Below are 27923 nucleotides of genomic sequence, written 5' to 3'. Positions count from 1 at the left end.
CAAGTCTAGAAAACATGAACTATGAGGGAAGACTGAAAGAATTGGGCTTGTTTAGTTTAGAAAAGAGAAGACTGAGGGGAGACATGATAGCGGTTATCAAATATCTAAAAGGGTGTTACAAGGAGGAGGGAGAAAAAGTGTTCTCCTTGGCCTCTGATGATGGGACAAGAAGCAATGGCCTTAAAATGCAGCAAGGGAGGTTTAGGTTGGACATCAGAAAAAAACTTCCTGCATGTCAGGGTGGGTAAACACTGGAATAAATTGCCCAGGGAGATTGTGGAATCTCCATGCTGGAGATATTTAAGAGCAGGTTGGATAGGCATCTATCAGGGATGATCTAAATCAGGGCTACTTAACTTTGGAAGCCCTGGGGGCCACAATGATACTCACAGCACATGCTGAGGGCCTCAACTTAAGTGTAGTTCATATACATGCAAATAGCTTCTTTCACACTGACGGGCATGAATACAAAGCTTAAGGCAAGACTTCACAACACACAGGCCCCATTTAAGTCAGTTCTGCTGATATTAATAAAATGCAATATTTACCCCATTTCCACCCATCTGACAGCACTTTGAATGAGCAATGACAGTCCAAGAATTTAACTACTACACCACCTATCAACAGAAGACCATTATATTGACTCTCAGTCGTGGAGCATGCTCCCAGTGGAGGCCATGGCAAAAGGATCCCACCTGTGGGCTGCGTGTTGAGCCCCGCATAAGCCCAAATGGCACTGCGTGCCACAAACAAACGGGTCGCACGTTGAGTAGCTCTGATCTAGACGGTGATTGGCCCTGCATCCAGGCATATTAGCATCAAGCAAAGTTTGCTGTAGACATAGTCTTAAGACAGTACCTACAGCACACATGTGAATAGTTCCTACCTGAACTGCTCCGACAGAATTGTTTTCAGCACAAACGATTCACTGCAACCACACTAGCCATACTGAGCTGTGTTCTGAACCAGGAACATAGGTTCTGTGTCCTTTTTAGTGCTGCTCTGAATTACTTTGACTACCCTTCCCTCTGGATATGCACCTACAGTCAGAGGTATGAAGGTGGCTTGCTCAGGGGAGGGGCTAAAAAGAGGAAGGGCTGGGGTTCAGCAGAAGGGGTGGAGCGGGGGGAGAGAGTTGAGCATCTCCTAGCTGAAACAGAAGTCAGCGCCTATGCCCCACTCCCAGAAGCAGTGGACTCAGAGATTCTGAAAGATGCCATGGGGCAATAGCGGGAGGAGTATCTGAATAGTTTGTGCCATTCCCACTGGCAACAGACACATGCAGGTCAAACTGGTTGCCCCGATATAATCTGAACAAGTGGCTAATCAAAGTTCAGGGCCCTGGCAACATGCCAGCTGGAAGCAGAAATTGATGGAGTCTGATATTTCCCTTGATGCAATCTTGTTTATTTACAAGCCATGTACAAAGCCTTGTGCCTCAATGCAAAGGGAACCAAGACCAGAAGCAGCACTTTCTGAGCTTACAGTCTGCAAGCCTCCTTAGCCAATACCAGACCCAAAAGCTCTCTCTCTCTCTAGCTATTTCCAGTGCCAAACTTTTGCTTACAGACTCCTGAGTGGCTGTCTTGCCTGGCCTCTCCCTCTCGTAGGTTCTCAATTGGGGTGTGCGATCTCTCTTCCCACACAAACACACCTCTAGCCTACACAACAGCCACCCAAAAGTCTTGGATGGTTTTGACCTACCTTTTGTTTTAGGAGTAAGCTTATGCTTGGGTCAAGATTTCACCCAGCTTATAACAGTACTGATTCAAAAGACACGGTGTATGCATTAGGAATGTTAAAAAGCCAGTAATTGTGTAACTGTGGTAACTACTGAGTTTTTCAGCGGTTACAAAGTTGCATGAACCTGCAGTGGCAGATGGCTCCTGGCAGGCACTGGCTCCTGCCTGCTGCCCCACTCCCAGGGAGGTGGCTGACTCCCCGCGCTGCCGCCTCTGAAAGCCAGCTCCCAGCATGCACGAGTGGGGTGGGAGCTTGCGCGTAACCATGAATGTTCACCAATGAGTCCAGGCTTACACAGTTCATCAGTCTGAGCACTTTTATAGCTCTTGCAAGAGTAAATTTTCTCTTCTGCAGTAAAGGTATTTGATCTCAAAGTACTTTACAAACAATTTACAGGGTGTCCCTGAGTTGGTATTAACCCCATTTTAAGTTCTTATAGGGAAACAGAGTTGTTTAAAGCCGCACGGAGCATCTGTGCCACAGCCACTAACAGAACCTCGACCTGCAAAGTAGCATTTTGAATAATGGTACATCAAGAGCTCTCCATTACTCCAAGAGCAGGTATGTAGCACAATTGTTCTGGTCCCCCATCTGCTCCTATGCTCCTTATGGGCTGTTCTCCTAGCATAGCAAGGTCTTGAGCACACAGGAAAAAGTAGCAAAGCAACATAACCGCAAATGGAAAGGCTTCAAGACTATTCCCCAGTAAAAGTCCACATTTGTAACCCTCTACTACACAGTGACGCTGGGGGAAGGGGAGTACTATACATATAGGTTCAAACCAGAGCCCACAACGGGTAAGTGCTGAGAAACGCTGACTTTTCCCTGTCCTAAGTGATTTGTTTCTGTGGCTCAGCAGGCCATCAGGCAGGCAAGGCAAGGCCACGGTGAACACCTGAGCAGGAGGCAGGACAAGCTTGTAACACCTTCTGGCTTTAAAGGTCATTATGACATTACTGCCCAAAGCACAATCCAGGCTCCCTCCCCCCACCGCAGGAATTACATGTCACACAAACCCCAGCCCGGGCTACTGGGGCCCTGGGCAAGGAGTGATGTGACCCGAGTCAGAGGAACGGGGCGGGAGGGGATCACAGCAGCCCAGCCCCATAGCCATAGGGATGTGGGAGCACTCCCTCCCCCTACACCCTCTCTCCTCGTTCACTCTCCAGCTCCCCATCCCCAAAGCACCCCCTCCCATCACTCAGCCCCCCAGCTCCCCCTCCCCACTGCACTACCCCCTCCCTCAGCCCCCTCCCCACTGCACTACCCCCTCCCTCAGCCCCCTCCCCACTGCACTACCCCCCCCTCAGCCCCCTCCCCACTGCATTACCCCCCTCAGCCCCCTCCCCACTGCACTACCCCCTCCCTCAGCCCCCCCCTCAGCCCCCTCCCCACTGCATTACCCCCCCTCAGCCTCCTCCCCACTGCACTACCCCCTCCCTCAGCCCCCCCAGCCCCCTCCCCACTGCACTACCCCCCCCCCAGCCCCCTCCCCACTGCACTACCCCCCCCCAGCCCCCTCCCCACTGCACTACCCCCCCCCCCCCCCCAGCCCCCTCCCCACTGCACTACCCCCCCTCAGCCCCCCCAGCCCCCTCCCCACTGCATTACCCCCCCTCAGCCCCCTCCCCACTGCACTACCCCCCCCTCAGCCCCTCCCCACAACAGCCCCGCGCCCCCAGACTCCCTCGCGCGCGGCCCGCGGGCCGGTCTCTCACCTGCGGGCCGGGGGCAGCGAAGTCCAGCGGCCCCGCCTCGCCCTCGGGCGCATCCTCCGGGGCGGGGCGCGCTCCCGCGGGGCAGGGGTGACTCCTGGGGCGCGGCCCCGCCGCCAGCGCACGATGCAGCGCGCGCCGGCCAGCCTCCGCGGGAGACACTCTGCCCGCCGCTCCCCCCCCCCCCGGGCGGCACCTCGTGCGCATGCGCGGAGAGGCGGGGCTCTCCCCAGCCTTAAAGGGGCCGCAGCGCATTTCACGGCCCCTTGCGCTAGGCCGCCAGAAGCAGCAGGGGGAGCCCGCGCACGGGTTACAGTAGGACCCACAATAACAGTGGGGGACCAGGGCTGGATCCAAGGCTGGCACCAGAGCCGTGACCCCTGCAGCGCAGCCTGGACCCACAGCCCCCCAGGCCTGCCTTGGCCCCGCCCACCAGAGCCTGAGCCTAACCCCAGGGACCGCCCACCCGTCCACACCCTCCCCTGCCTAGCCCAGGGGCAGGGCCCTTCTCTGTGGCCCCTGTAGGTTGAGCACTTGGGAGCCAGTCCAATGCGGCCCAGCTGATTGGCAGAGTGCCCACACACAGCAGCGTGCGTGTCTCCTGCTGGTGCACATCTACACATGCCTTGGTGCATATAACAAAATGTATTCTGCACAAAGATGGAAAAATTAGAGGGAATACTGGGCCACACCCCAGTCCCACCTCTGTCTTCCCCACATGGTGCTGACTCCAGGGACTATGCCACCTGTGCTCACTAGCCTAACACCAACATCAGGGGCAGCACACCACCTCTGCCCCTGTCCTTCGCCACCCATCGCTGGGCACAGACTGCGTCCCCAGGGACAACATCACACAATCCTGCCCTTCCCCATCAAGTGCTGACCCCAGGTCCTGCCCCACACTCCCACCCATGCCTTTTCCCAGCCAGTGCTATACGCAGGGCCCATGCTGCCTACCCCAAGATATGCCAACCCTACAGACCACACCACCCTGTCTTGCCCCGCCCCAGCTGGCACTGACCCCACCACACTCCTGCCGCCAGCTTTCCCCATCTGGTGTTGACAACCAGGACCATGTCCTGAGCCTACTTCTGCTGTGCTTGGTGCTGATAGGAGGGACTAACCTCCACACAGACAGCCATCCACACACACACACACATCCTGCCTAAGCACCATCTCCTTCCCCCCGCCCCCCGCCTCAGTGTTTCCCTCCCACACCCTGCCTACAATCCACCTCAGCAGCCCCCTCATATCCCATCTTACCCTCAAAGCTGTGTTCCTGCTAATCTTTTCCACCCCGGTGCAGAATAAATTTTATGTGCCCCACCACTGGAAACACAACTTGGCTGGGGGTGCCCTCTGAATCAGCTGGCAGCATTTCAATCTCTCTCGAGCGGCCGCACAAGTGCCCAGCTTATAGAAAACGAGCAAATGCTGCCCCACACTCCGCCTCAGCACCCCTGAGGCATTCTGCCTTCCCCCACCTCCCCAGATATCCCACTTCACTGCCACAGTGACTCTGGACCTCGAAGTAGGACCCTGGAGCCCCCCCATCCACCACTGGCATATAATTATATGTTTTGTACAAAGTACGCCCTGTGGGGTATAATGTTTAGTCCTCATCCACTGAACGTGACCAGCCTGTTGGACTGTATGTGCTGTCACTGTATGGAAAGCCATGAAGCATGGCTGTGCGTTCCTGAAATAAGTCTTGCAGTGGCAACAGAATAGCCATCATCAGCCAGCTGTTAATGATGCATCAACAGCCAATCCCGTATCCCAGAGCCTATCCCATAGGACAGTGGTCACCAACCACCTAGTGGTAGATCTTGGAGCCTCTGACAGGTGATCCTGACAGGTTTGGCTGGGAGGTTGTCAAGTACCGGCTCTGCAGTGCTGCTCCTGCCTCAGCCTTGGAGCTGCCCGCTTGCTGTACAGGGCACAGGAAGAAGACGAAGTGGGGGTGCTGATGTCAGGGTGCCCCCCCACCCTGTACCCCCTCTCCACAGAGCAGTGATGGAGAGAGTTTGCTAGCTGCTTTGGGGAGTGGTGCAGGGCAAGGGCAAGCTGGCCTTGGCCTTGGCACCACCACCCAGAAGCCACCTGTGGTAAACAGTGCCCAGCTGGAGCCTTCACCCCAAACCCTGGCCCCAGTCCTGAACTCCAAATCTCTGCCCCCAGCCTGATAAAAGTGAGGGAGGAGGGAGGAGAGAGTGAGCAGGGGTAGGGTCTCAGAGAAGGGGCGGGAAGACGGCAGGGCAAGGGTGTTTGGGGATGAGGATTGCACTTCAATGAAAAAAGCCATCTCATGCTTAAAACGGTTGGAGACCCCAGCCATAAGGGCAGCTGGAAGGACGGGCTGAAACCTTCTCATCTGACAGTCTCTGGTCCGGCAACATCCACGCTCTGACACGATTTCCCTCAGCCCCACGCCCACCTAGCATGGGTGTGGCCGAGTCTCCCACAGTCCCATAGAGTTAGTTTACACTCTCGGGTTTGGCACCGGTCGGGTTCTGAAGGTGCCGGCCTAGAGAGGTTCAACCTGAACAAAAGGGGGAGAGTGACTTCATGAGTCGCGCCCCCCCCCCCCACCAGGACGTCTGAACTGGTAAGTTTAGGCTCAGGCTAGACAGATTGGGGGAGGGAGGGCTCCAGTCTGTGTACTGAGGAAGTGGAACCCGCTGTTAGATTCACAGCCGGCTTAGTCTGTACCCTTTGGTCTGAATTTGGACCCAAATAAAATGAGGTAACTCACTTTGAGCTTGCTCCCGGCTCCTAAGAGCTTACAATCCTCCCGTACTTAATATATCTGGTTTATATTTTACCTAAAACATGTTGGGTGGGGGTGGGGGGGGGGAGGGAGAGTGCTTGGATCTTGTCAGTGCCGATTACAAAGGCTGGGGTGTGACTCATTCTGCACAGAGCAGCGAGCTCACCTCGGCCACGCTTTGGACCAGGGCAAGAGGGTACGGTGCCGGGGCGCAAGACTGGGGAACTGACTGAAGCCTCCCGGCAAATGGATCGTTCTGAAGGGACTGGGGGCCCATTCATATAACTCAGCTGGGTGGCTCCCTGCAGGTGGATGGCTGCGTCTGTCAGACTGGCAGCTTGACCCCAGCATCACAGCGTGAAGGCAGCCCAGAGGGATAGAGGGCACCACAGTCGCGCAGGGGCTATGCACTGGGCATTGATAAGTTGAAGCACATTTCACTTTTATTCACTTGTAACCAGGACCAGCCTTAAAGGAAACGGTGCCCTGGGTGAGGCAGGAGGTGGAGCAAAGTTGAGGGGAGGGCAGAGCTCAGATGGGAGTGGAGATGGGTGGAAGGCAACCAGAGGTGCAATGGCAGGGGGTGGGGAGAAGCAGAGCTGGGAGAGGCAGAGCAGAAATGGGGGTGGATGGGGACTGGAGGCAGACCATGGCTGGGAGCTGAACAGAGCTAGGGGTCCAAGCCAAGCCAGGGGCTGTTAATGTCACATTCTCTTTCCAGCAGGCCACAGGTCCCTGGGGTAGTCACCTACCCCTGCAGCTTGGAACCATTTCTAACTCTCTCTCCTCGTCTCTTTTACGGAAAAACTTGTCAGCTGTCTACACTGGCCGCTTGAATTTCCGCAAGAACACTGAGGATCTCATGTAAGATTTCCACAAGAACACTGACCATCTTACCTGAGATCCTCAGTGTTCTTGCTGAAATACGATGCTGCTCCCGTTTGGGCAAAAGCCCTCTTGGGCAAATGCTTTTACGCAAGAGGGCCAGTGTAGACAACGCGGTATTTGTTTGCGCCAAAAAGCCCCGATGGCGAAAATGGCGATGGGGGCTTTCTTGTGCAAAACCGCATCCAGATTGGCACGGATGCTTTTCCGCAAAAAGTGCTTTTGCAGAAAAGCGTCCGTGCCAATCTAGACGCTCTTTTCCACAAATGCTTTTAACGGAAAACTTTTCTGTTAAAAGCATTTCCGGAAAATCACGCCAGTCTAGACGTAGCCACATTGTCTGTTGTATTTTTAATCTAAACTGACTGTGCTGCATTTGAATTCCAGTGCTAGCGCACTCCACTTCATGGATCCTAGTATTGCTTTGCTGCAGAACACGTGGGTTTCAGGGATGTGGGTTGGGGTCACCACCAGTAACAAGAGCATGTCTGTAATAAGTGGGGATTCAGATTGGCTGACATGTATAGTCAGAGCTGTACAGTGGACAGGAGGTGGGCTCGTGGGTGTGAGTATGGCCCAGGCAGCCACAAGTAGCAAAGCATTTTGTGGAAATCAGGGTTATAATAGAAGTGGGGACAACTTTCCACTGCTCTGAATTATCCTCCAGAATGATGGGGGTGGTGGAGAAAACCTCGCAGGTGAACGTAGTTACCATGCAAGCTGCAAGATCATAGGATTGCAAAGCAGCCTCAGCAGGGGAGTACCCAGCATGCTCCTCAGGAGACAAATCAGGATCAACATCTGTATCCAACTGCTCCTGCTCAAAGAGGCAGCATTTCCTTATCCCAGTCAGTCGAGCCACCGGATCCTTAATGGATGAAACTTCACTTCTCCAGAGAATTTCATGGAAGCCAACAGGGCCATGAAGACCCCACCTGCTGATCTCTGCAGTAGCTGGGGTCTGGAAATTGAGCTGGGGAAAGGCGCGTGTATGTGCAGAGGGGAGGATGTTCACTAACTCGGGGAGACAGAATTGTGACTGCAGAAAGGAAGTGCAGACTCACAAAGCACACGTGTCCACACCAGCTCTCGCACATGGATGTGTATTTTAATAAAAATAATTCTGTCAAAATACAACAGAATGTTACCATATTTCCAGTACAGTTTTAAATTTTTTTTTCTTCAGTTAAAATTTCCCCCCCTTTCGAGGGCTTCATGCTAGTGTCGGGTAACTTAATTCACAAATACTAAGCTTAGACTGAACCAATGTGCACAACTTGTAGAATGTCCATTTAGCCGATGTTAATAACAAAGAGGATAAACCCTTGAATGATGCTGAAAAGTCTGGAAGAGCAACGACTCTGCTCAATGCATGTTTGTACGGTGCATTTTTTTTTTTTTTTAAGTAGCTGATGTGGCTTGTAAAAAGGAAACAAAACCAAAGTGTCCTCACATTCCATGCTGGAGCTGAACTTTTCATACCTGAGTTTTGAGCAGTCGGAAAAAGAAAATTAAATTACAATGTATGTGGCATTGGATTGTTTTTCCTTTGTAATATACTGTCGTACAGAAATGTAAGATGTCATCCAAGCCCTCCCTACTGCCAGCCATTCTGCGCCATCTAAACAGCCAAGAGAAGCAGAGGGACACGTGAAAAATAAAACCCAACTCAAATCACTAGAGAGGCCATTAACCTTAAATAGCATCACACCCACTTTGTATTTCGGTTTTAAAGTTTTCTGTAAAAGTCCTCAACCCTTCAGAGTCATTCGTTCGTTTCAATTTCCAACGAGAGCCGACCAGGCAACACCGACTGTGCTCTTCCTGCTAATTTGGGATAAAGCCCTCCTGCGTCCCAGCAGGTGTCTTTCGAGGCATGTGGGGAACAGAAGAAATGCAAAGGGGTTGAGGGTGTCGTGTGGACACTTGGACTGTTTGTCTGGTCACGTAAAGTGCAAACCTCCCACAAGGGTCTGGCTGCTGTCAGAAAAAGGGGGTTAGATCAACTGTCCATCAAGTAACGCGTCTCTTCATTTGAGACATGCCTCTGACATATCAGCTTCCCAGGAGCAATACCGAGACTGGACTCCGCACAGCCCCAAGGACAAGGGCTTCATGGGAGGGTGCTTCCTGCTTGGGATCTCTTCCCACCTCCCTTCTAGCTGGTAGCAGGCAGTACTGGCTCAGAGAAAGGTGCCCCCTGCTGCTGCTGGGCATCTGGTTGCAGTGAAACATTTGGGTGCAAATGGAGCCCTTACAGCAAAGAGGCTGAGTTCTCCCACTTCCAAGAGCGGCTGGCTCCCACCCCTCTGCAGGCCTGCTCTGAAACCTCCCCCAGCCTGGCTTGCAGAGGCCTACCCAGGGAAGGGACGCTGCTCAAAGCCGTGGTAGCAATAAGAACCGACCACCTGGAATTTCCCTCTGGCCCGGATGCGCATGAAGGGCACCAGCAGCAAAAGTGCAGCCCCCCGCCGGCACGGTGCACGGATCACAGTGGGAGAGACGCGCCCCCACACCACAACCGCCCCTCCACGGGCCAACAGCGTGCGACCCGGCTCAAACCACTCGGCACGCTGGCTTGGAGCTAGTTTCAAGTAGAAAACCCAAGAGGCCTCGTTCACTAGGACGCCGATTCAGAGGCAGTGTTGGGGCAGTTGTTTTCAAATGTACATTGCCCTGAACAGCACACGTAGCAACCAGGGGAGCATCCTGGGCAGCCACACTGGGGCTTTCCATACAGCAGGATCCCCTCTATTTCACAAGTGGGGAAACTGAGGCCCAGAGGGGTGCAGCAATTTGCCCATCACAGGAAACCTGTGGCAGAGACGGAACGGAGCCCAGAGCCCTGAGTTGCAGTCCAGAGCACGCTCTGCTGGTGGACATGCCCGAGTGCCATGGGCCGTGACGTGCGCTAGGCTGTCCCCGCTGCATGCGGACGCTCTTCCTTGGGTTTAAGCCTGGCTCTCAGCGGCTCAGCTAACCCCGTCTGACATCGCGCCTTCATTTCCCCAGAGCCGCTCTGGGCCCAGATCTCCCTGCGAGGGGCTGGTTCTCTGCCCCGTGCTGTGTGTCCCCAGGGAACAGGCTGAGTGCTGGGAACTACCTCCTGCTACAGGGCCAGGAAATGGGAACGGAAGGGTTAGAAAATGGCGGTAAGGCACAAAAGAACTAGATCCCTCTGCCCCGGGCGCGGGGAAAGAGCAAATGCGGAGAACCAGCCTCCACGCTGCCCTGGCCTCCCCCGGTACAGCGCTCCCACTTTCGCCGGTTTCCTGACAAGCCTGCTGGACAGGCCAGGGCCCCGCTCTCCGGCAGGGCCCCCGCGGCCAGCCGAGCTCCACTGCCAATGCTGTTTCTCTCTCACTTTGGAATCAACGGCTCGCAGCCAGCCGGCCCCTTTCCAGCGTGGGCTGGCTCCTTCGCGGCAGGTCTGGGCCACACACATTCCTCACGAGAGGCACCGCAGGGCCTAGCCTGGCCGATCCACCTCTAGCCTGCAGGGTGCATACCCGGCCTGACCCACGGGGGACTCTGGGCTCAGATTTGCACGGTCAAACCTTCACCTCGCGGCCTTAGCCCTGGCTTGCACCGAGCCAGGCCTGTGGGCAGCTGGGCGGGGATTTGGGACACAGCTGGGATCCCCTCCTCCCCAAACAGTGGTGGCCATGCCAGGAACGGCCTAGCTGCCCCCAAACCAGCAGGCTCCAACCTGGGGCAACACCGGAGCCAGGGTGACACCCAGAAGGGGGCAGCACAAGCCCTTCTGTAAAGAGTCTCCTCACACTCAACCGCGGCAGGGCCCGATGGGCAGAGGAAAGCGCCTCCCCGTGCTCAGGAACCTGCCCCTCCCGCCAGCCCCACCCCGGCTGCAGTTGGCCTCAGGGGGCACAGGGCAGGGGGCTGGTTGGCAGCTCCGTCCAGGGCTGGATCCACGCAGCTGCTTTACCAGCTGGGAGGAAATTGCCCTCTAGGCTCTGGCCAGGGCAGCCGCCCGGCCCATCCACGTCCGGCCCAGCGGGAGGGGGCACGGCAGAGCAGGGGGCAGGCTTACTGAGTCCCACCAGGCAGTGTGGCGCACTCGCTTCCCATGGGGAATGACCCTCCAACCCCAGTGGGAATCTGTCCTGGGTGACCCCCAGAAGCAGCCCCTACCCTAGCGGATCCCCATAAGCCTCCCCAGACTCCTGGCCCCAGAGCCACGGGGCAGGAGCGCCGGCTCCAGAGAGCCACCGGCACAGACCTCTCCAACCCCCCCCCCAGGGCCACGCTCACACCGGACCGAACATCATCATCGCAGACCGAAAACACCACAGGGCTCTGTCCTGGCGCCACTCAAACACCGCCGGGGGAAACTGCCCCAGCCCCTCCAGCGCCCCGCTCCCGCCCCTCACTCCAGCGCCGGCACTGCCCCACAGGCCAGACCCCGCAAGCGCCAGCCCCACCGTCAACGACCCCTACTCTGGACCGGCTAGTCCAGCCCGGAGCGCCAAAGCCAGCACCCAGGGAGGATTCATGGGGGCGGGGGGGGGGCAGAAGGTGGAGCCATGTCCCATCCCAGCGGCGCCAATGGCAGCCGCTCGTGTGCCTGCGATGAGAACGGGGCGACCTGGGAGATTTCAAACCCAGCTCACTCCAAGCAAGCTGCTGTAGCCGGCGGGAGCCCACGGTGATTTTTCCAGGCCACGGTGCAGACTGATCCAGCGTCACACCAGAACAGCTCCAGAGACCCTGCATTTCCTTAAGGCACATTTTCAAGTGCTCTGGGTGGAGACTCACGTCTAGGAGGTAAGCGACCAGGGAGAGGAGGGGGAAGCTCTGTTACAGACGTAAGAGATACCTGCGGATTTGTTGGGCTCTATCCGCGGCTACAGAAATGCTTACCTAGCACTCAGCTAACATGCGGATAGCTGCTTTGTATCCCGTGTCCAGATGGGGCTATCCCCGGATGCAGATACAAAATTGAAGCTCTAACGTTAGACCTTAACAGGATGCAGGACACTGGCGCTTTTAACATTCAGACTAGTCACAATTCGCATTGTCAGTCGCCCCATCCATCGGTTAACATCCGCAGAACGCGTCACTAAGGCCTGGTGAGGAAATAATAGACGCACAAATATTGTCTCTACACGTTGTCTCCAAATGGCTGCGGGTTGGTGCTTCCTCCCGGGAGGGCAGAAAATGGAACAGCTCCCCTGCTAGTCTGTAGATACCACCGCGGAGAATGGTTCTTACACTGTTATTGAGCCACAACTGGAAACGGGATTTTAGGCTTGTACTTACGACTTAGCTTATCCTCGGAATAACTGTTACTACAGTAACTCACTGGAGGAAACACAGAGGCTGGCGTAAGCCCAGAGAAAGCGTTGGCAAGACGCGTAACGCTCCTGCGGAGCAGCCAGCGGCGCCAAAGGCACTAGGAAGAGGGGCATGGCGGCTGTAGGTCAGTCTCCACTTTTCCCAGGGACACGGGTGTCTCCCCACACGACTGTATCGGGTCTTGCCCATGGAATGCAACACCGATAGCTCGCTGTTGGCCACTCCCAGCAGCGGGATCCTGGACCAATATGGAGTGGCAAAACCTACCTTCAGAGGGGTAACCTGTGGTTTTTGGCAAGTTCAGAGTCTTGGAGGCTGACAATGGCTCCGGAAATGGGTTTGTAACAAGAGTTCAAGCCTTCTGGTGCTAGCAGAGGGTGGCTCCAAAGAGTTCACAGAAACAGTCCTGAGGACCGACAGTGAGTGTCTTCTAGGGTTGGATAAAGGCTGATGGTAAGGCAGGGCCGCGTGAAAGATCTCGCCAGGAATCAATGCAAGAAACATACACTGCAAGTAATACAACTGTCCCTAGGGAGTCAAGAAAGGCAAAAATCGGCTGCCGCGTGCGTTAAGAACTCGCCACTAACGGGAGCAAGAGCCAGCGAAAGAGCATATGCAACTGGAGACGGAATGACAAGGAAGAGTCATTAAGAAAATTGCTGGTGCGACAGAAGAGCCCTGCTATTCCTTCAATGCAGAGCCAGACCCTAGACCTGGAGAGCCGCACCCCCGGAGTCTGTCAATTACATGGCCCGTTCAGAGACTGGGCAGCAACTGGAAGCAATCAGCCTGGGGATCTTGAAGGCCGCAGGGCAGTTGGACTCTATGTGGAATTGACGGGAATGCAACTCAAGGGTGGCGCATCCTGCCTGAATGACCTTTGGGAGAATTTGCTGGGGACAAGGAGAGGCCAGTCAGTCGCTTATCTCCTCCAGAAGAGCTCCCAGCACCGCGCCCAACAGGCAGACGCCACGCCTGCAACGAACGAGACAGACAAAGAAGTGCCACTGGGCAGTAAGAAGCTCTCACAATTCTGCCACGGTAGGACGTGACCCATAGCACCAGGCCAAGACAGGGACGCCAGGGGACAGCTGTACGATGGATGATGAAGAGCAGGCTCCGCTTAAAGGAAGTTGCAACGACTCTAGCATGGAGCAGCGAAAAGCACAACCACCGGGGAACCTTGGAAAAGCAGCGGGGACGTTGTTACAAAGGCGGGACGAGAAGCTAGCGCCCGGTCGGGACAGGAACAGCTGCAACTGGCCAGCCGCAGGGGCTGTACCCCTAGCTAAGCCCACCTGGCAAGCCCCAGGCCCAGCGAGGAAGGCGGAGAAGCAGGGAGAGAGACAGTGGATGCAAGATCTGACACCCGGTGGCTTTAGCAGATGCTATTGCAGCAACTCATGGCCAAGCACATTTTTGGGTCTATGTTTTCACCAACAGGTGGCGCTCGCCGTTTGCACACTGGGTGTGATTACACAATGGCACCAGGACCCGCCCCCATCTCCTTCACCTCACGTCCTCTCCCCGCCACCACAGGCAGGCTCTGGAGCACAGGTCCAACCCCCGCCAGGGCCACCTGCAGTTGCTCGTCAGCCAAGGCAGCTGGGCTTCGGGATCGGAGCTCCGGCACAGGGGTGCCCTGCGGTGTCCCGCAGCAGCCTCCACTCAGGGTGCTGAACACAAGTGCCAGGGGGTCAAGGGCACCAGGCCTGGTGAGGAAGCGCCCTTGCAGTTCGGCGCCCCGGCTGGGGAGGGCTGAGCACTTTCCGCCGGGGGGAGGGGTCTGGCGAACTGATTTTTCATTTTCCCCCCGGACGAAAAAAACCTCTTCGATTATACGCAGAAAAAGCGGCAGAGACGCCACAAACCCCACGGCCCCTGCGGACAGTCGGATGAGGCACAGCGCTCAGACCCACACAGTGACGCTGCTCCCTCAGCCGGGGCTCCCAGCCAGAAACACACTCCCCTTCCAGCCCCACACGTCTGCGAGGGCCCGGGATCCACGCCTAGCCCCACACGCACCCAGCCCCACACATTTGCAAAGGCCCGGGATCCATTCCTAGCCCTGAATGCACCCAGCCCCACACGTTTGTGAGGGCCCGGGATCCATGCCTAGCCCCACATGCACCCAGCCCCACACGTTTGCGAGGGCCCGGGATCCATGCCTAGCCCCACACGCACCCAGCCCCACATTTGAGAGGGCCCAGGAGCTATGACTAGCCCCACACGCACCCAGCCCCACACGTTTGCGAGGGCCCGGGATCCATGCCTAGCCCCACACGCACCCAGCCCCACACATTTGCGAGGGCCCGGGAGCCATGCCTAGCCCCACACGCACCCAGCCCCACACATTTGCGAGGGCCCGGGAGCCATGCCTAGCCCCACATGCACCCAGCCCCACACGTTTGAGAGGGCCCGGGATCCATGCCTAGCCCCACACGCACCCAGCCCCACACATTTGCGAGGGCCCGGGAGCCATGCCTAGCCCCACATGCACCCAGCCCCACACGTTTGAGAGGGCCCATGCCTATCCCAGCCCTGCAGAATCCTCGTTGGGTGTTAAGCCCTCACCGCTACTCCCGGGGGTCCCGGTGTGGCTCCCAACTCTAGGTTTACTTTCCACCCCTCCTGAAAGCAGAGCTGCCCCCTTCCAAGCCGACGTCCCGTCTCCGCTGCGGCCCACAGGCTGCCGGTTGAAACAAGCCGTGTGCGAGCGGTGCCGGTCTCACGCACGCTGCCTGCCTCCACAGCCATTCTCCCTACAGGCCCCTGGCGTATCCAAGTGGCCGCCGGGGGTCGGGAGGGGTGGTCAGTGGTGGTGCCCGGCAGAGCTCCAGCTAGGGGTGGAACCCGGAGCCCCTGGCGGGGCCGACCTGGGGAAGCCCCGCGAGCCTGCCGCTGCCAGGCCGAAGCCTAGAGGCGCCAGAGGGGCTGAGGGGAATAAACACACGGAGCCTCGGCGGAGGCGAAGAGACCTGTTGAGTGCGTGGGAGCCCAGCGTTCCCTGGCGCTGTCCCTGGGGAAGGGCCCGGTGGCTCGCGCCGGAGACGGACACTGGCCGGCGGCTGGGGCTGTACACGGTGACCTACGGGAAGCAGCTGGCACTGCGGCGAAGGAGCTTTATCACGAAATTAGCAGAAACCAGCTCAGCGCACAGGCTGCCGAGAGGAACACTGGCGGCTCGGTCGGCGCAAATGAAGCGCGCCCCCTCGGCGGGGAGGCTTGTGACCAGCCAAACACTGAGCACCGCTGTGGCCGCAGGGACGGCGGGGAGGCGAGCGCTCCGCTCCCCTGGCAGCGGGAGGGGCCGGGCGGCGGCAACGGGCGGCACTGGAGGACCTCGCGCCGTCTCCTCGGGGGGCTAGTGCAAACAGTCGTCCACTCTGGCAAAGGAGCAGGAGCCCAGGCCCACGCGGGCCATGAGCCGCAGGCACTCGGAGGCCTGGCCCAGGGCGAGCATCAGCGGGGGCTGCTTTGGCAGGTTCTGAGATTCTGTGGGGGAGAGAAGAAAGCGTCTCAGGGAGGCCGGGCGGAGGGCGGAGCGCGGGGCCAGGCGCTTCCCCGAGGCCCAGACTAGCGCGGCCGCTACTCAGCCACCGAGCGGGTCACGCTGGGCCTGCCCGGCATTGGGAAAGCCCCAGGCTGAGACCGGTGGGGAGCCAGGAGCTGCCATGGGACCCATGGGGTGATCCACCTTCTCTGGGAGCCCCAAGAGAGTGCAGCCGCCAGCCAGAGGAGCCGTCCTGCCTTCACCCTTTGCCGGCAGACGGGGAGCCATGGCGCCAAGGGGCCTAGCTCAGCTTTGTTCTCGGGGACAGTCTCTGTGTCAGTAGGCCCTGGGATTCGGCCAGCTTCCCACTGGACGGGCCCTGCCCCGGGCCAGAACCTAGCTTTTCTGGGCTGCCTTCCCTCGGGGCAAAGCAAGGGACGAGCCTGCTCTGGATCCGGAGGCGGCTCAGGGCTCCGGAGCACAAGGGAAGCCTGGGGCAGCTTTATGTGGCAGAAGTGAAGGCCTTACAGAGCGAGCGCCGGGCAGGGAACGGGCCTCCAGAGCCCAGCTGGACAGCAGGGGCTGGCGCTGACCGTGGAGGCAGAGCGGACCCTGATTGCCGCTTAACCGTGGGGCCAAGCCAGGCTGAACTCCGTAACGGCCCAGCCACGCACAGGGCCGGCAGCTTGGGAACACAAGGACCCCGCCGAGAGATCTCTGGCATGCACAAGGCAGCCCTGGCTGGGCACGGCCCTTTGGTGAGCGGGGCTCCAAGCTGGGAGAGGGGCCGGCTTTCGAGAAGGCTCAGGGACACGTCTCCCAGGCAGAGCACTGCTCCCGGGAGAAGAAAGCCCCGCCCAACCCTCCGCCTGGTCCGTGCAAACCCCCGCCCCAGCACTCACAACCCAGCCTCTTCCCTCGCCTGCACCCCTGAAACCAACGCTGCTGAGGACCCAGCACCGCCCCCTTCCCGGCCAGCGGGCTCTGCTATGGAGCCGAGGGGCGTGGCGGCCAATCCCTGGGACAGCTGGGGGAGAGGGGACCTCGCGGCAAAGGTGGAAATTCCTCAAGGGACCCCGCAGAGGGCGCTGGGACAGGCGACAGGAGGGGAGCAGAGCAGCAGCGGCTGCATGCTGGCTGGACGTGGGGTCAGGCGGGGGGAGTTTGGCATCCCTGCTACCCTTGCCCAGACGCCTCCAGCTGTCTCTGCTGCAGCCCACATCCCCTGGCAGCCGTCGGCAGGAATGAGGGGAACCCCAGGCCCCCGTCGCTCCCAAGCGGCTCCGGTGTCGTGGCCCTGCCTTACCCAAGATAGCACTATTGAGAGCAGCGCAGACAGGCTCCCTCTGGATTGGATCCAGCTGCTGCCCCACGGGGCAGTTCCAGGGGTCCGAGTAGGCCAGCAAGCTGAAGGCGTCCTGGGGAGGGAGGAGAGCGCCGGGCAGTAAGGCAAGCGGCAATGCAGAACACGGGGGGACGGAGAAGCAACCAGGGCCTGTCAGAAGCAGAGACCCTCCCACCCCACGAGTGTGGACGGGATCGGCCTGCGAGGTAACCGCCGGTGCCCCCCAGTACTGAGTCCAGCGCCGCCCCCACAGCCCCCGGCGCATGAAGCGCCACTGCCAGCTCCAGCCGGGCAACCTCACCTGCAGCATCTTCTTGTGCGTCGTGTTCTTGCCGTACTCCCGGCACAGCTGCTCGCTCAGCGCCTGCAGCTCCCGGCCAAACTGGATCATTCGCTCCGTGGCCGCGTGGGTCCCGCCGCAGAGCTGCCTCTGGGGGCAGCCGTCTTCTGGGGAAAAGGCCGGAGGGGAAGAGACATGACCACCCCGCGGGCAGGCAACTCCCAGGGCCCGGCCTGCTGCAGAGCCACCAAGCCCTTCCCCGCAGCCCCGGCCCTGCACTGGATGGTGGAGGGAGGGTTAACGGCTAAGTAAGTCGGAGGAGCAAGTCCCACAGGTCTGCCCGGCGGCTGTGCTGTGTTACCACGGCCACGCTACATGAGGAAATGCAGCCGGGGCAGGGGACGCACCGACAAGCCCCCCCGGAACTGTTAAGGGCTCCCCAAAAGCCATCCCCCTCTGGGACCCCTGGCTGCCGTTTCCACGCCAGGGTGGCGGCGTTCTGTGGGGTGGTGGGCTCGTAAGCTCCCCCTACACTGAGAGGGCACATGGCCCCCCCGCACTGGGGCGCAGCGCTGCAGCGAGGGGAGGGCTCTCCCCCCGAGCCCCGAAGCTGCCACGGCCAGTGGGGCAAGGAGAGGGGGTAACCCCTTGGCCAGCCCCAAGCTGCTACAGCCAGTAGAGAGCAGCCTCTCTTTATCCCCCTCAGCAGGGAGCCACCTACTCAAGCCTGAGCCCAACCCCTCGTCCCACCTTGACCCCCCCAGCCCCGAGCACACTGAAGCCCACCCCCCCAGCAACACTGGCCTTTTTATTTGGCACCCCTGTAAGGGGCTCTGCCCTGCGTAGCGAGCCAGTGGGCATGTCCCCACACTTAGTACCTGGCTCCAAAGAGAGGTCACGGGTACCTCAATTCCCTGTCTGTATCGGAGACGTGCCCACAAGGCGGGCGAGGGAACCGTCTCCCAGGGCAACGCCCGGCCCTGGTCCAGTCCCAGAGGCAGCTCCCCCCGCAACTTTCTGTGAGGGAGAGGAGCGGTCCTGCTCCCAGAGCCCTACCCATGCTGGACTCGTCCGTCTGGAGGATCTCCTCCTGCTTGTAGGTGCCGTTCATGATCCGGGTGGAGGAGTTCTCCAGGACGCCGTTGGGGTAATGCTCAGCCTCCATCTCCATCTCGCTGTCACTGGAGCGCAGGAGGGAAGCAAAGGGCTCAGACAAGGCCGAAAGGGAGAGTCCTGCAGGAGGAAGGCAGCCCGAGGGCCGACCAGCCCACAGGAGACAAGAAAAGAACCTCTCCAGCAGGGCCAAGCCAGGTCCAGCACAGCGAGGGCCTCGCGCGATAACCAGGCTCCCGAGGACGTTAAATATCCGTTAACCGAACAGTCGCGTAACCTCACGAGTCCTTATCGGTTACTCGGCCGTTCTATAGCCCCACTCCCGCGGAGCCCCCTGCTACCCCGCGCTGCTGCCTTTTCAACCAGCCGCTGGGATAGTCGCAGCAGCACCAGGGCAGGACGTCCGCCCCAAAGGTACCACTGTTTGGGCTGCCCCTCCTCCCCGCAGAACGGGGGGGCGCCCACCTGGGGAATGCAGGCTGAAGCCACGCCCCTTCTGCCCAATGCCACGCCCCTCCCCTGAAGGCCATGCCCCAGCCAAGCACTGGCCAGTCCCTCCGCGGCCCCCGAGCAGGGCAGGCAGTTTTGGGAAGGGAACGCTCTCCCTCGTCTCTCACCCACTGCCCACGGCGGCAGCAGTGCAGCCCTGGGGTGGGCGGGAGAGAGAGGGCGGAAGGAGGCCTCCCACGGCTGCTCAGCGGCGACGGAGGTGCCCAGCGCGCAGGCGAAGCCCCCTGCTGGCCAGGTGCGGGAAAGGCCCCCAGGAATACCTGGTCTCCTGGTTACTGGTGCTGCTGTGCTGCTGGGATTTGGTGGAGTCTGTTGAATTGGACTCCGAGTAGTTCGCAGACGAAGGGGAGGAGGAGGAGGAGGAGGAGGACGAGGACGTCAGCGCTGGGTATTTACTGTGGCTCTGTTTGCTTCTCGTGGAGGTGACTCCGTTGCTGCAGCTTGGGCTGTCTGCCCCTGAAAGCCAAGCGGAGAGGAGTCAGAGCGCAGGGCCTGGGCGCTCCGAGCAGGCCCCCGCCAGCTCACGAGTCTGTTTTCTCAATGCTCATCCCTCTCGCACACCTGGGGATGACATCTAGGGGGCCCAGCCCAGGCGAGAATGAGGCCCAAAGCCTCCCCCTGCTTGACACAGCATCAAAGCCAAAAGAGCTTCACCGGCCTCCCATGGACTGCAAACTCCAGCTCACAGGACGAACCACGGTCCAATGGGACACGGCCCGCTTCACACCCAGCTGCCAGGAGCAAGGCCACATCTGGAGTATTGTGCCCAGTTCTGGATCCCCCACTACAAAAAGGATGTGGATGCATTGGAGAGGGTCCAGTGGAGGGCAACCAAAATGATGAGGGGGCTGGAGCACATGGCCTACGAGGAGAGGCTGAGGGATTTGGGTCTGTTTAGTCTGCAGAAGAGAAGAGTGAGGGGGTATTTGGTAGCAGCCTTCAACTTCCTAAAGGGAGGTTCCACAGAGGCTGGAGAGAGGCTGTTCTCCGTGGGGGCAGGTGGCAGAACAAGGAGCAATGGGGCTCAAGTTGCAGTGGGAGAGGTCCAGGTTGGATATTAGGAAAAACGATTTCCCTAGGCGGGGGAAGCGCTGGGCTGGGTTCCCTGGGGAGGGGTGGAATCTCCATCCCTAGAGGTGTTTAAGTGCCGGCTGGACAAAGCCCTGGCTGGGCTGACTGAGTCGGGGTTGGTCCTGTTTTGGGCGGGGGCTGGACTCGATGACTCCTGAGGGCTCTGCCAGGCCTGGGAGTCGGTGAGTTTATAATTTACTGACCTCGTAAAATGACCCAGCTGATTCTCCTCACTTGGCCATGAAAGGAGCAAGTGCAGTGAGCAGAACTACCCTGTCCCGGGAGACCGGCCTGGTTACACCCCACTTGCAGCCACTGGGATGGAGAAGGCCACTCAAGCGGCCCACTCACTAGCCCAGGTTGCCCATCGCTGCCTTTGGAGGCCTGTAGGAAACCAGCTCTCTCTCCTGGACTAGCTGTGGGGGCCAGGCCTTGGTTCACTAGCTCAGCCCGAGACAGACTGAACCACGTAGCACGGTGCGGCAGTCCCTTGGAAGGATGCTCCGTCATCCGCCACACAGCCACTTCTGCCCAACGCCAGGTACCACCTCGTCTGTCAACTGCCTGATTCAAAATCAACAGCCTGCCATTCCTGCCAGCGAGGGGCACGGTCGGGCGTTGCCGCTGCGGCGAGGAAGGACAGCGCGCCAGACAGACAGCGGCAGGGAGCGGACCAGGCGACCCAGCCCCGCGGCCTGGCGAGACGAGCACTTACCAGTGCTGTGGATGTGCGAGTTGCTCGAGCAGTGTCTGGGGCTCAGGCTGGGGGAGGCAGGGTAACTGTCCTGGGACTTGGGGCTGCGGGCACTGAAACACCGCACTTCGCTGTCTGTCCCGTTCACCATCTCCACAAACTGCCGGCACCTGCATCACACAGGGCAGAGACACGAGGGGAGGGGGGCTGACGTGAGTTAGACGTCTCCTCGTTAGGGCTCTCGGCCACCAACAGGGATCGAGCAAAGCTTAGGAAGGGCCGTCGCTCTGCCGGGAGCCTCTCAAGTCTCCCCGTGCCTTCACACCGGGCACGCTGGAGCAGGGAGGGAGGTCTGGGATCACTGCCCACGGTCAGGCGCCAGCGAACCCGGAGACCTGCCTGAGGATGGAGGAAGCAAGGCCGTTTCAGGAGCAGACGCCGATGCTCTCCCCTCCAGCCCATGGTTAGCCGGGTGCGACACGCAACTGGATCGGCCCAAGGAACAGAGACCGCGGACGGCGGTGTCCCCGGCTCCGAAGGCAGTGAGATCGGGGGGGTGGGGTGTGTCTATGCTAGAGGGGAGCTTTGGGTGCTCAGACCAACTGCTTCACTGTCTGCCCGGATGTGACCCAGCAGAGCTTACGCCGGGCAGGGCGCGAGATGGCACCGAACGGCTAATGCTCCTTGCATCCCCGGTGCCGTGGAAAGGGGATTCCTACACGGCAATGAAGGGTTACTCTACACTTGGTGCCTCCCCGCCATGCTGGGGCCACGGCCCAAGGGAAGCCAATGGAAGGTAAAAGCGCTCAGCAGCAGAGAAAGGCTGGACGCAGCTTTGCCCTCCGCCCTGCCAGGAGCTGACAGGTCCCGGCCACTTGCCATAGGTACCAGGTGAGAGGAGCGGGGGACACACCAACACGCACATTTTCCCTTGGTCCCTGCCTTAGCCCTGCCTTTTTGCGCACCAGCCGCTTTGTAGGAATGCCCACAGCCACCCTTCTCGACAGGCTGGTGTGCCTGAGCCACTGGCTGGACAGGGAAGGCCAAAGGCCGGGGGAATACGCCAGGGCAGAAATCCAAATGGTTGCAGGGCTCCCCTCTCTACCTGGCGGGGGATCTGCGGGGTAGGCCAATCCAGTGCCACCTTCAGGCAACGAGGGTCACTCGCATCCCTCCCCTGGCTCACAGGGTCCTTGCTCCTCCGAGCAGCCTCTGTCCACCTGACTCAAGAACTATGTGGGTTCCCAGCACGGCAATGGGGGGGGGGGGAAATCGAGGCAGCCGCTTTCGATGGCCGAGCATACTCACTTCAGCATGAAGAGCAGGTTGGGGTTGTGTTCTAGGAGGCCAGGGTAGAGCTGCTGCGTGGCTTCTATGGCCTCTCCCACTCTGCCTGCTAGGACTAGCTTCTGTATTCCTGCAAGCAAGAGGAGACCTGTTGGCACCAAGGAACGCCTAGCCCCTGCAGGTGCTGTGCTGGCAGATACCCACGGGGCCCCTCAAAGGGCCTGGGCTCACGCCATCTGTGCGGCAAAAGGAGTGCCGAGAGGACAGGCAGGGGATCTGTGGATCCTCAAACATCAGGAGTTACCGGCAACCCAGGGGAGGGGCCAGGGACATGCCTGTAGCTCCCTGATGCGGGGGTGGGGTATGGGACCTTCACCCCAGGCTTCTTTGGGCAGCTGGGGGTATCAGGGCCTGGGCTGTGGGGGTCCCAAGCCGGCTGCACCCCAGACGGCCAGCTCGACCCAGTGCAGGCCCCAGGAGCGGAGCGGTGCGGAATGGTTGCGGATACAAGGCAGGAGCACTACGGCACCACAAGGGTGGCCCCACGTCAGCCGTCACTAGTGCCGACGGCGCTGCTCTGCTGCCTGGGATCCCAGGCCCCGGGCGCTCAGGACTCCCCATGGAGAGGGCTCTGCCGCCCCCAGCCTTTCCCTACGCGCCATGAACAAAACCAGGCTGCCCGACCAGCGGGGCCTCCCGAGCGCGTGGCCGACCCTGGAGACGCGTCTACAATCGGAGCGCCTGGGCGCTGGGGCACGGCAGGCACGGACGATGCTCCATGCTGACGGGAGAAGCGCTCCCACCATCCCCGGGCTGTCTACGTGGGCGTAACCGACACCACGCCGGGGCGGGGGGGAAGGTGAGTCACACCGGCCCCAAGTTCTGGTGCAGACAAGCCCCGTCCGAGGCAGGAAGTGTCCACTGCATTTTACACAGAGAGGAACTGTCCGGACAACAGACCCGGGAGCCCCGACTCCTGCTTCTCCCAATCCCCTCTCCCCTGCGCAGCTTCCAAACAGACAGTAACGCTGTCACCGTCCCTCGGATGGAGCTGCAGCCTGCGAGCCAGCTAACGGCAGAGGCTTCCCTTCAAAGTCTCGTCTCGGTCCCCTGTTCACCTCCTAACCAGGTTTTTTCGGTCCTCCCCTCCTTCCCTGGTCTGCCAGCTCTCTCTGGTTTTCTGCGCCTTGGATGCTTTTCCTCCTTTGAGTCGATTTCTGCCTCCCAGCCCGCGCCGGGCCTGCACTCTCAGAGCCCATTTGAATCTGCCTCAGTTTCACCGGGACACAGAGACATCGCCTCTCCCGCTCTTCCCGGTGTGTCTCCTTTCCCATGGACGACTGCGGCCCCCGCCTCAGACAGCCCCATGTACTAATAGTGCTGACATCACCTGGGGATCTAGCAAAGCACTCTTCTGCCCCGCAGCCTCGGCCGCCTCCCATCACAGAGGCAGCAGGCAGAGCGCTGGCTATTTCAAACCCTTCCCGCTGTGAGCTGGCAGCAGACGATGGGACAGCCAGAATCCTGGCATCAGCTGTGTGGAGAGAGCCGCAGCCTGGCAGAGTCGGGCGGGGGCTGTGGGTTGTCCTAGGCTGCTCTCAGCAGGAACACACATTGGAACGTGTGTTGCAGACAGCTCCAGAGGAACTGGACCTAGGTGCAACCTGGCAGCCAGGTGGAGGCTCAAGGAGAAGGGAGGCACATGCGGCAGAGGAGGACAGATGAGCGGAGTGCCGGGGGATGCAAGGGGAACTCGTCAGCCGGGAGAGGATGGAGAAAGATGCGAGACTGGACCCAGAGCTGCGTGGTTCTGTCTCAAGAATAATCAGGGGTATTCTAAAAACCCCATTCGAGCGCTCTCCAATGCCTCAGCCACTCCGGGAGGATTTCCTTCACACGTGGATTTTACCCCAAGCAAGAGAAGCAGACTGGTGCGAGGGAAAGCGAAGCAGCACGTCTGATGCCTGGGAAAGCTGGTGGCCCGGACACAGAGGGGAATGAGAGTAGCTGGACACAGCAGGCAGAGCAGACAGGTGTGGGGTGGGGTGCATTCCCCTCCCCCCCACTCAGCCACCTCCGAATTTGACAAGCCCTTCAGGAAACGTGAATCAAGCCAACCTGGACCATGCGGGTCAATCCCATTGCCTTTGTGAGGGGGTTCAGAGGAAACCCAAGCCAGGGCAGTAAGGGCGCTACAGCCCCTGGCCCTCAGAACTGAGGTCACCAGACTGCTGGCCAGTGGGGCTTGAAAGCTGAAACCAGTGGGGTCTCCGTGCAACCGTTGGGGGAGATCAGCTCTTGCATCAGAGATAATCAGTGATGAAGGATAAACTTAATTTGTTGTCAGTATGACCTCTGTGTGACCTGGATGTTAAGTCTGGTCTTTGTAAAGAGGTACGTGCTTGGACACAGGTATACAAAAGGAGGGGACAGGTCAAACTGGTTTGAACCTGTTGTAAGGCCTGCAAAGGGACTGAGGGGACAAATAATGATCGGAGGGAATTTGGTGCAAAGGGGCATGACCTGTATATGCATGCGATTGTAAGTGGTCAGTGGAAAAGGGGTAATTACCATGGAAGGGCCTACAAAAGACCTTGCCTTTTGTTTGGGCAGTTGCAGAAACTTTTCCTGAGTATCCTGGAGGTTTTTGCCCTGGAATGCGTTCCCGAACAAAGCTGGCTGCTTAAGAAGGGTGTCTGGAAAGGATTGGGGAGGGGATTTGGGCCCCCATCTGAACCCTTGGATTCAATTCTCCGACAGTGACATCGTCCCAGAACTGCAAGACAGCCCCAGCCAGGCAGGGACCGGGCCCAGGAGGTGAAGGAGGGGGGTGACACTTGGAGAGGGGAGGGAGGGCCTCTACAGAGTCTTACTTTGCCTGTTCTTTATGGAGGTCTGTTCTTCCTGGATGGTGGTTTCGGTCACTCTGGCAAAGGCAGTGGCGGTGGCGCAGTAGCCATGATGAACCAGGTAGGACGACACCATGCTAGGAAATAAGAACAAGCACAGGATGACAGGCAGCACTGAAACAGAACCACAGCAAAGGAGCAAGGGGGGAACCAACCCGGGTGCTCTTGCAGCTTCGGCCGCAGGGCAAACTACTCAACTCAGGCCTGGAAGGACAGCAGGTGTCCTATTCCTGGGGGCCAATCAGGGCCAATTGCAAAGGAAACCCTTCTCCACTGAGAACTGACGGAGGGCCCCAAACTCATCTCGACCCAGCTGTCACAACAGCAGCTGGCATTTGATCTGAGTCAGAATTGACCGGGCCAGACTTGGCCAGCTTTCTGCCATCTCCTCTGCCCAAACGGGGGGAGGGGGGCAGACCACAACCCAAAGAACTTTGGTCTCTTTTTAATAGCTCTTCCAACAGCCAATCGCTTGGATCCCGACTCTTTGCGACAGCTTTTCCTGGCAGTATAAAGACACAGCCACATGGGAAACAAATGGCAGTAGGCAGTTCTAAAAATGTCTGAACAGCTTGCAGAGTCCTGCTGCTACGGCGGAAGCGGGGATTGTTTCATGCCAAACTTTTGGAGTCCAGTGTGCAGCCTACGCATGTCTGAGTATCTCATGGTCAAGTCAGAAGGTAAGGGAGTTTACGGGCCTCAAATCTGGTTTACAGCAGTCCAAGAGGCTGGTCACGGGATGCCTGATCAGAAGTTTGGAACACGCAAGACAACGGTCTGTTGAATTGGCCACAGAGCCCCAGTGTTCAATGACAGTAGTGCAGACGGGACGAATAAAAGCTCAGACTTCCAGTAACCTGGGACATAGCAGCAAAGGGATCTCATTCAGACGGCCAAGTCAGACTGCGGTTCAAATGCTCAGAACGCAGCAGGCAGATGGGAGCGAAGCGCTGGGCTGGCGTTCAGGTACATTCAGTAGCTGGAGTTTCATGCACTGCACTGTTACGTGAAATTGGAGCTTCCCCTTGCTACATTTTGGTCCTCGGCAACACACCCTTTCAGCCGCCACCCCGTCACTGGCCAGTGCAGCGCCCTGCTGCTGTGGAGTTTATTCCCAGCACTGACACACGGGTTAGATGCCTTGAGCATGTCCCACCACAGGACGCTCTGGGTTGGCTGGCTGAGCGCCACGCGGCTCCCGAAGTCTGAGACGTTTGGCGTCCCATGGTATCCAAACAGACGACTGCTGCCCGGGCCGGCAGGCGGCTTTCGTGTGCCTTGGGAAGGCAAGAGAGCTCCAAGCTAGCCCGGGGCTTGTCCATGGTGCCAGATCGGTGAATGTGCCCAAGGCCAAATCAAAAGCAGAACTCTTGCTCAAGCCGATGGCCTTGTAGACACAGAACTCCCATAAAGCCGCTCACACACCAGGTACAGCTGGAGTGCAGGGGGCTCTTCTGGGCTTCCTTTCACTGCCATCTTCTACCTCTGCTTTCTGGCCAGATGCCATCGGGTCCTCAGGCACAGTTCAGGTGCTCCAGCATTCCCCAGGGGGATCCTACCCCCCACCCCCCAGCCAGCCCTGCTCTGCTCCATTTCAGGCTCTTTCAGAGTCTCCGGGGCAGTGGCGACAACCAGTCAGCATGGACCCCAGGGACCAGAGCAACATCCAGGAGGACGGATTTCTCAGCCCTTGCTGGTGGCTGCATCCCCGAATCAGCCACTCTACTGAAAACTGGCATGTGGGGTGGGAGGGGGGAGGTGTCACTTACCGATGGAGAACTCCCCCCCTCCAATCGCACTCTGTGGTACGTGGCCAATCCGGTTAATTCCCCTGGTCACAGCATCTCCAGCCGTACCACCTGGGAGGTCAGGGCATGCGGGGTGGAGGGGTATGGACACATGGGGTCAGCTCTGGAGGACACCTGCATTTCTGGTCAGTTCCTGGAGAACCGACCACATCCTCTTGGCTCGTTTTGCCGGGCTGCTCGCAGAACCAACAGCATGTCTATGGGCTCTGTGGATGGGAGGTCCTGTGGCTGGCTGCCAGGAGGTGTGATCCCTGGCCGAGTCCCAAGTGCAGACCCAGCTGGGGCATTTACTGCTGTGGTTTGTTGTGCTGGGGGGGGGACGTGTGTGTGTTTTTCCTGCACTGGGGCAAAGCACTGCTTGGCCAGTGTGTTCAAAGAGGGAGCGAGCACCGGCACGGAACGCCTCTATTCCTCCGTAGGGATGGAAAAGTTTAACCGCGTAAAGTTAACGCAGCCCGCAGGGGCTGGGAGTCAGTGAAGGGAGCAGCTTGCAGGCCACGGTCCTGTGGAGCCCGTTTAACTGTGTAACTGATTTCAATTTTCATCGGTCACATGGTTAATAGTTGTACACGTTTTTTACGGCCCTATTCCAGAGCGCGCTCAGCACAGCCACGGCCTGACCCTCCATTGCTCTGGCTGATCCCTGCTCAGCCCTCTCCACAGAGGAGGTTTTGGGTTTCTAGGAGGGGGGAGCTGGTTGTGCGGCCAGAGCTCAGGACTCCAGATCCTCCATTCCTGGACAGGAAGGAGCCTGGAGAAAAGCCTCCGCAAAGTGCCCTGCCCCCTGCTGAGAGGGCTGACGATGCGCCGTGGCCAGCGTGGCACCTCAAACCCGAAGTACCCCACCCGCACGTGTCACTGCCCCCGGGACCTCTTCTTCCCCGCGCCCGGCCCTCCTGCCCACGGCCTGCTCCGAACCAGAGCAGGAGCTCCTGGGATCTCTGTTGCGACATTCAATGCCGTTCTCCTTTCACCGTTTTCCAA

The 27923-nt window shown here is 59.0% G+C and overlaps 2 protein-coding genes across 8 annotated transcripts in view; both read right to left on the bottom strand.

The window, feature by feature from the left end:
* Positions 1-3619, bottom strand: part of GFOD2 (Gfo/Idh/MocA-like oxidoreductase domain containing 2) — a 35479-nt gene extending 31860 nt beyond the window's left edge. The window contains exon 1 of one of the 3 annotated variants that reach the window (XM_075940514.2): positions 3462-3619. The gene's annotated coding sequence lies outside the window, so the exon portion shown is untranslated. Of the gene's footprint in view, positions 1-886; positions 1531-3461 lie in introns of those variants that run through there. The other 2 variants (XM_075940516.2, XM_075940515.2) reach the window with 2 other exon arrangements.
* A 9922-nt stretch (positions 3620-13541) lies between these two features.
* RANBP10 (RAN binding protein 10) overlaps positions 13542-27923 on the bottom strand; it is a 106919-nt gene continuing 92537 nt past the window's right edge. For 4 of the 5 annotated variants that reach the window (XM_075940527.2, XM_075940529.2, XM_075940533.2 and 1 more), the window contains 8 exons: positions 25096-25208; positions 22244-22352; positions 20957-21105; positions 19431-19626; positions 18604-18728; positions 17569-17714; positions 17229-17340; positions 13542-15924 (listed from right to left, as the gene is read on the bottom strand). In XM_075940527.2, coding sequence (XP_075796642.1) covers positions 15794-15924; positions 17229-17340; positions 17569-17714; positions 18604-18728; positions 19431-19626; positions 20957-21105; positions 22244-22352; positions 25096-25208 — 1081 coding nt within the window. In that variant the 3' untranslated portion in view covers positions 13542-15793. The remainder of the gene's footprint in view (positions 15925-17228; positions 17341-17568; positions 17715-18603; positions 18729-19430; positions 19627-20956; positions 21106-22243; positions 22353-25095; positions 25209-27923) is intronic. The other variant, XM_075940528.2, reaches the window with a different exon arrangement.

Source organism: Pelodiscus sinensis, chromosome 12 (assembly GCF_052426305.1).
Source record: "Pelodiscus sinensis isolate ZL-2025 chromosome 12, ASM5242630v1, whole genome shotgun sequence".
Lineage (NCBI taxonomy): Eukaryota > Metazoa > Chordata > Testudines > Trionychidae > Pelodiscus > Pelodiscus sinensis.
Note: the sequence above shows the minus strand (reverse complement) of the source record. Positions and strands in the feature narration are given on the sequence as shown.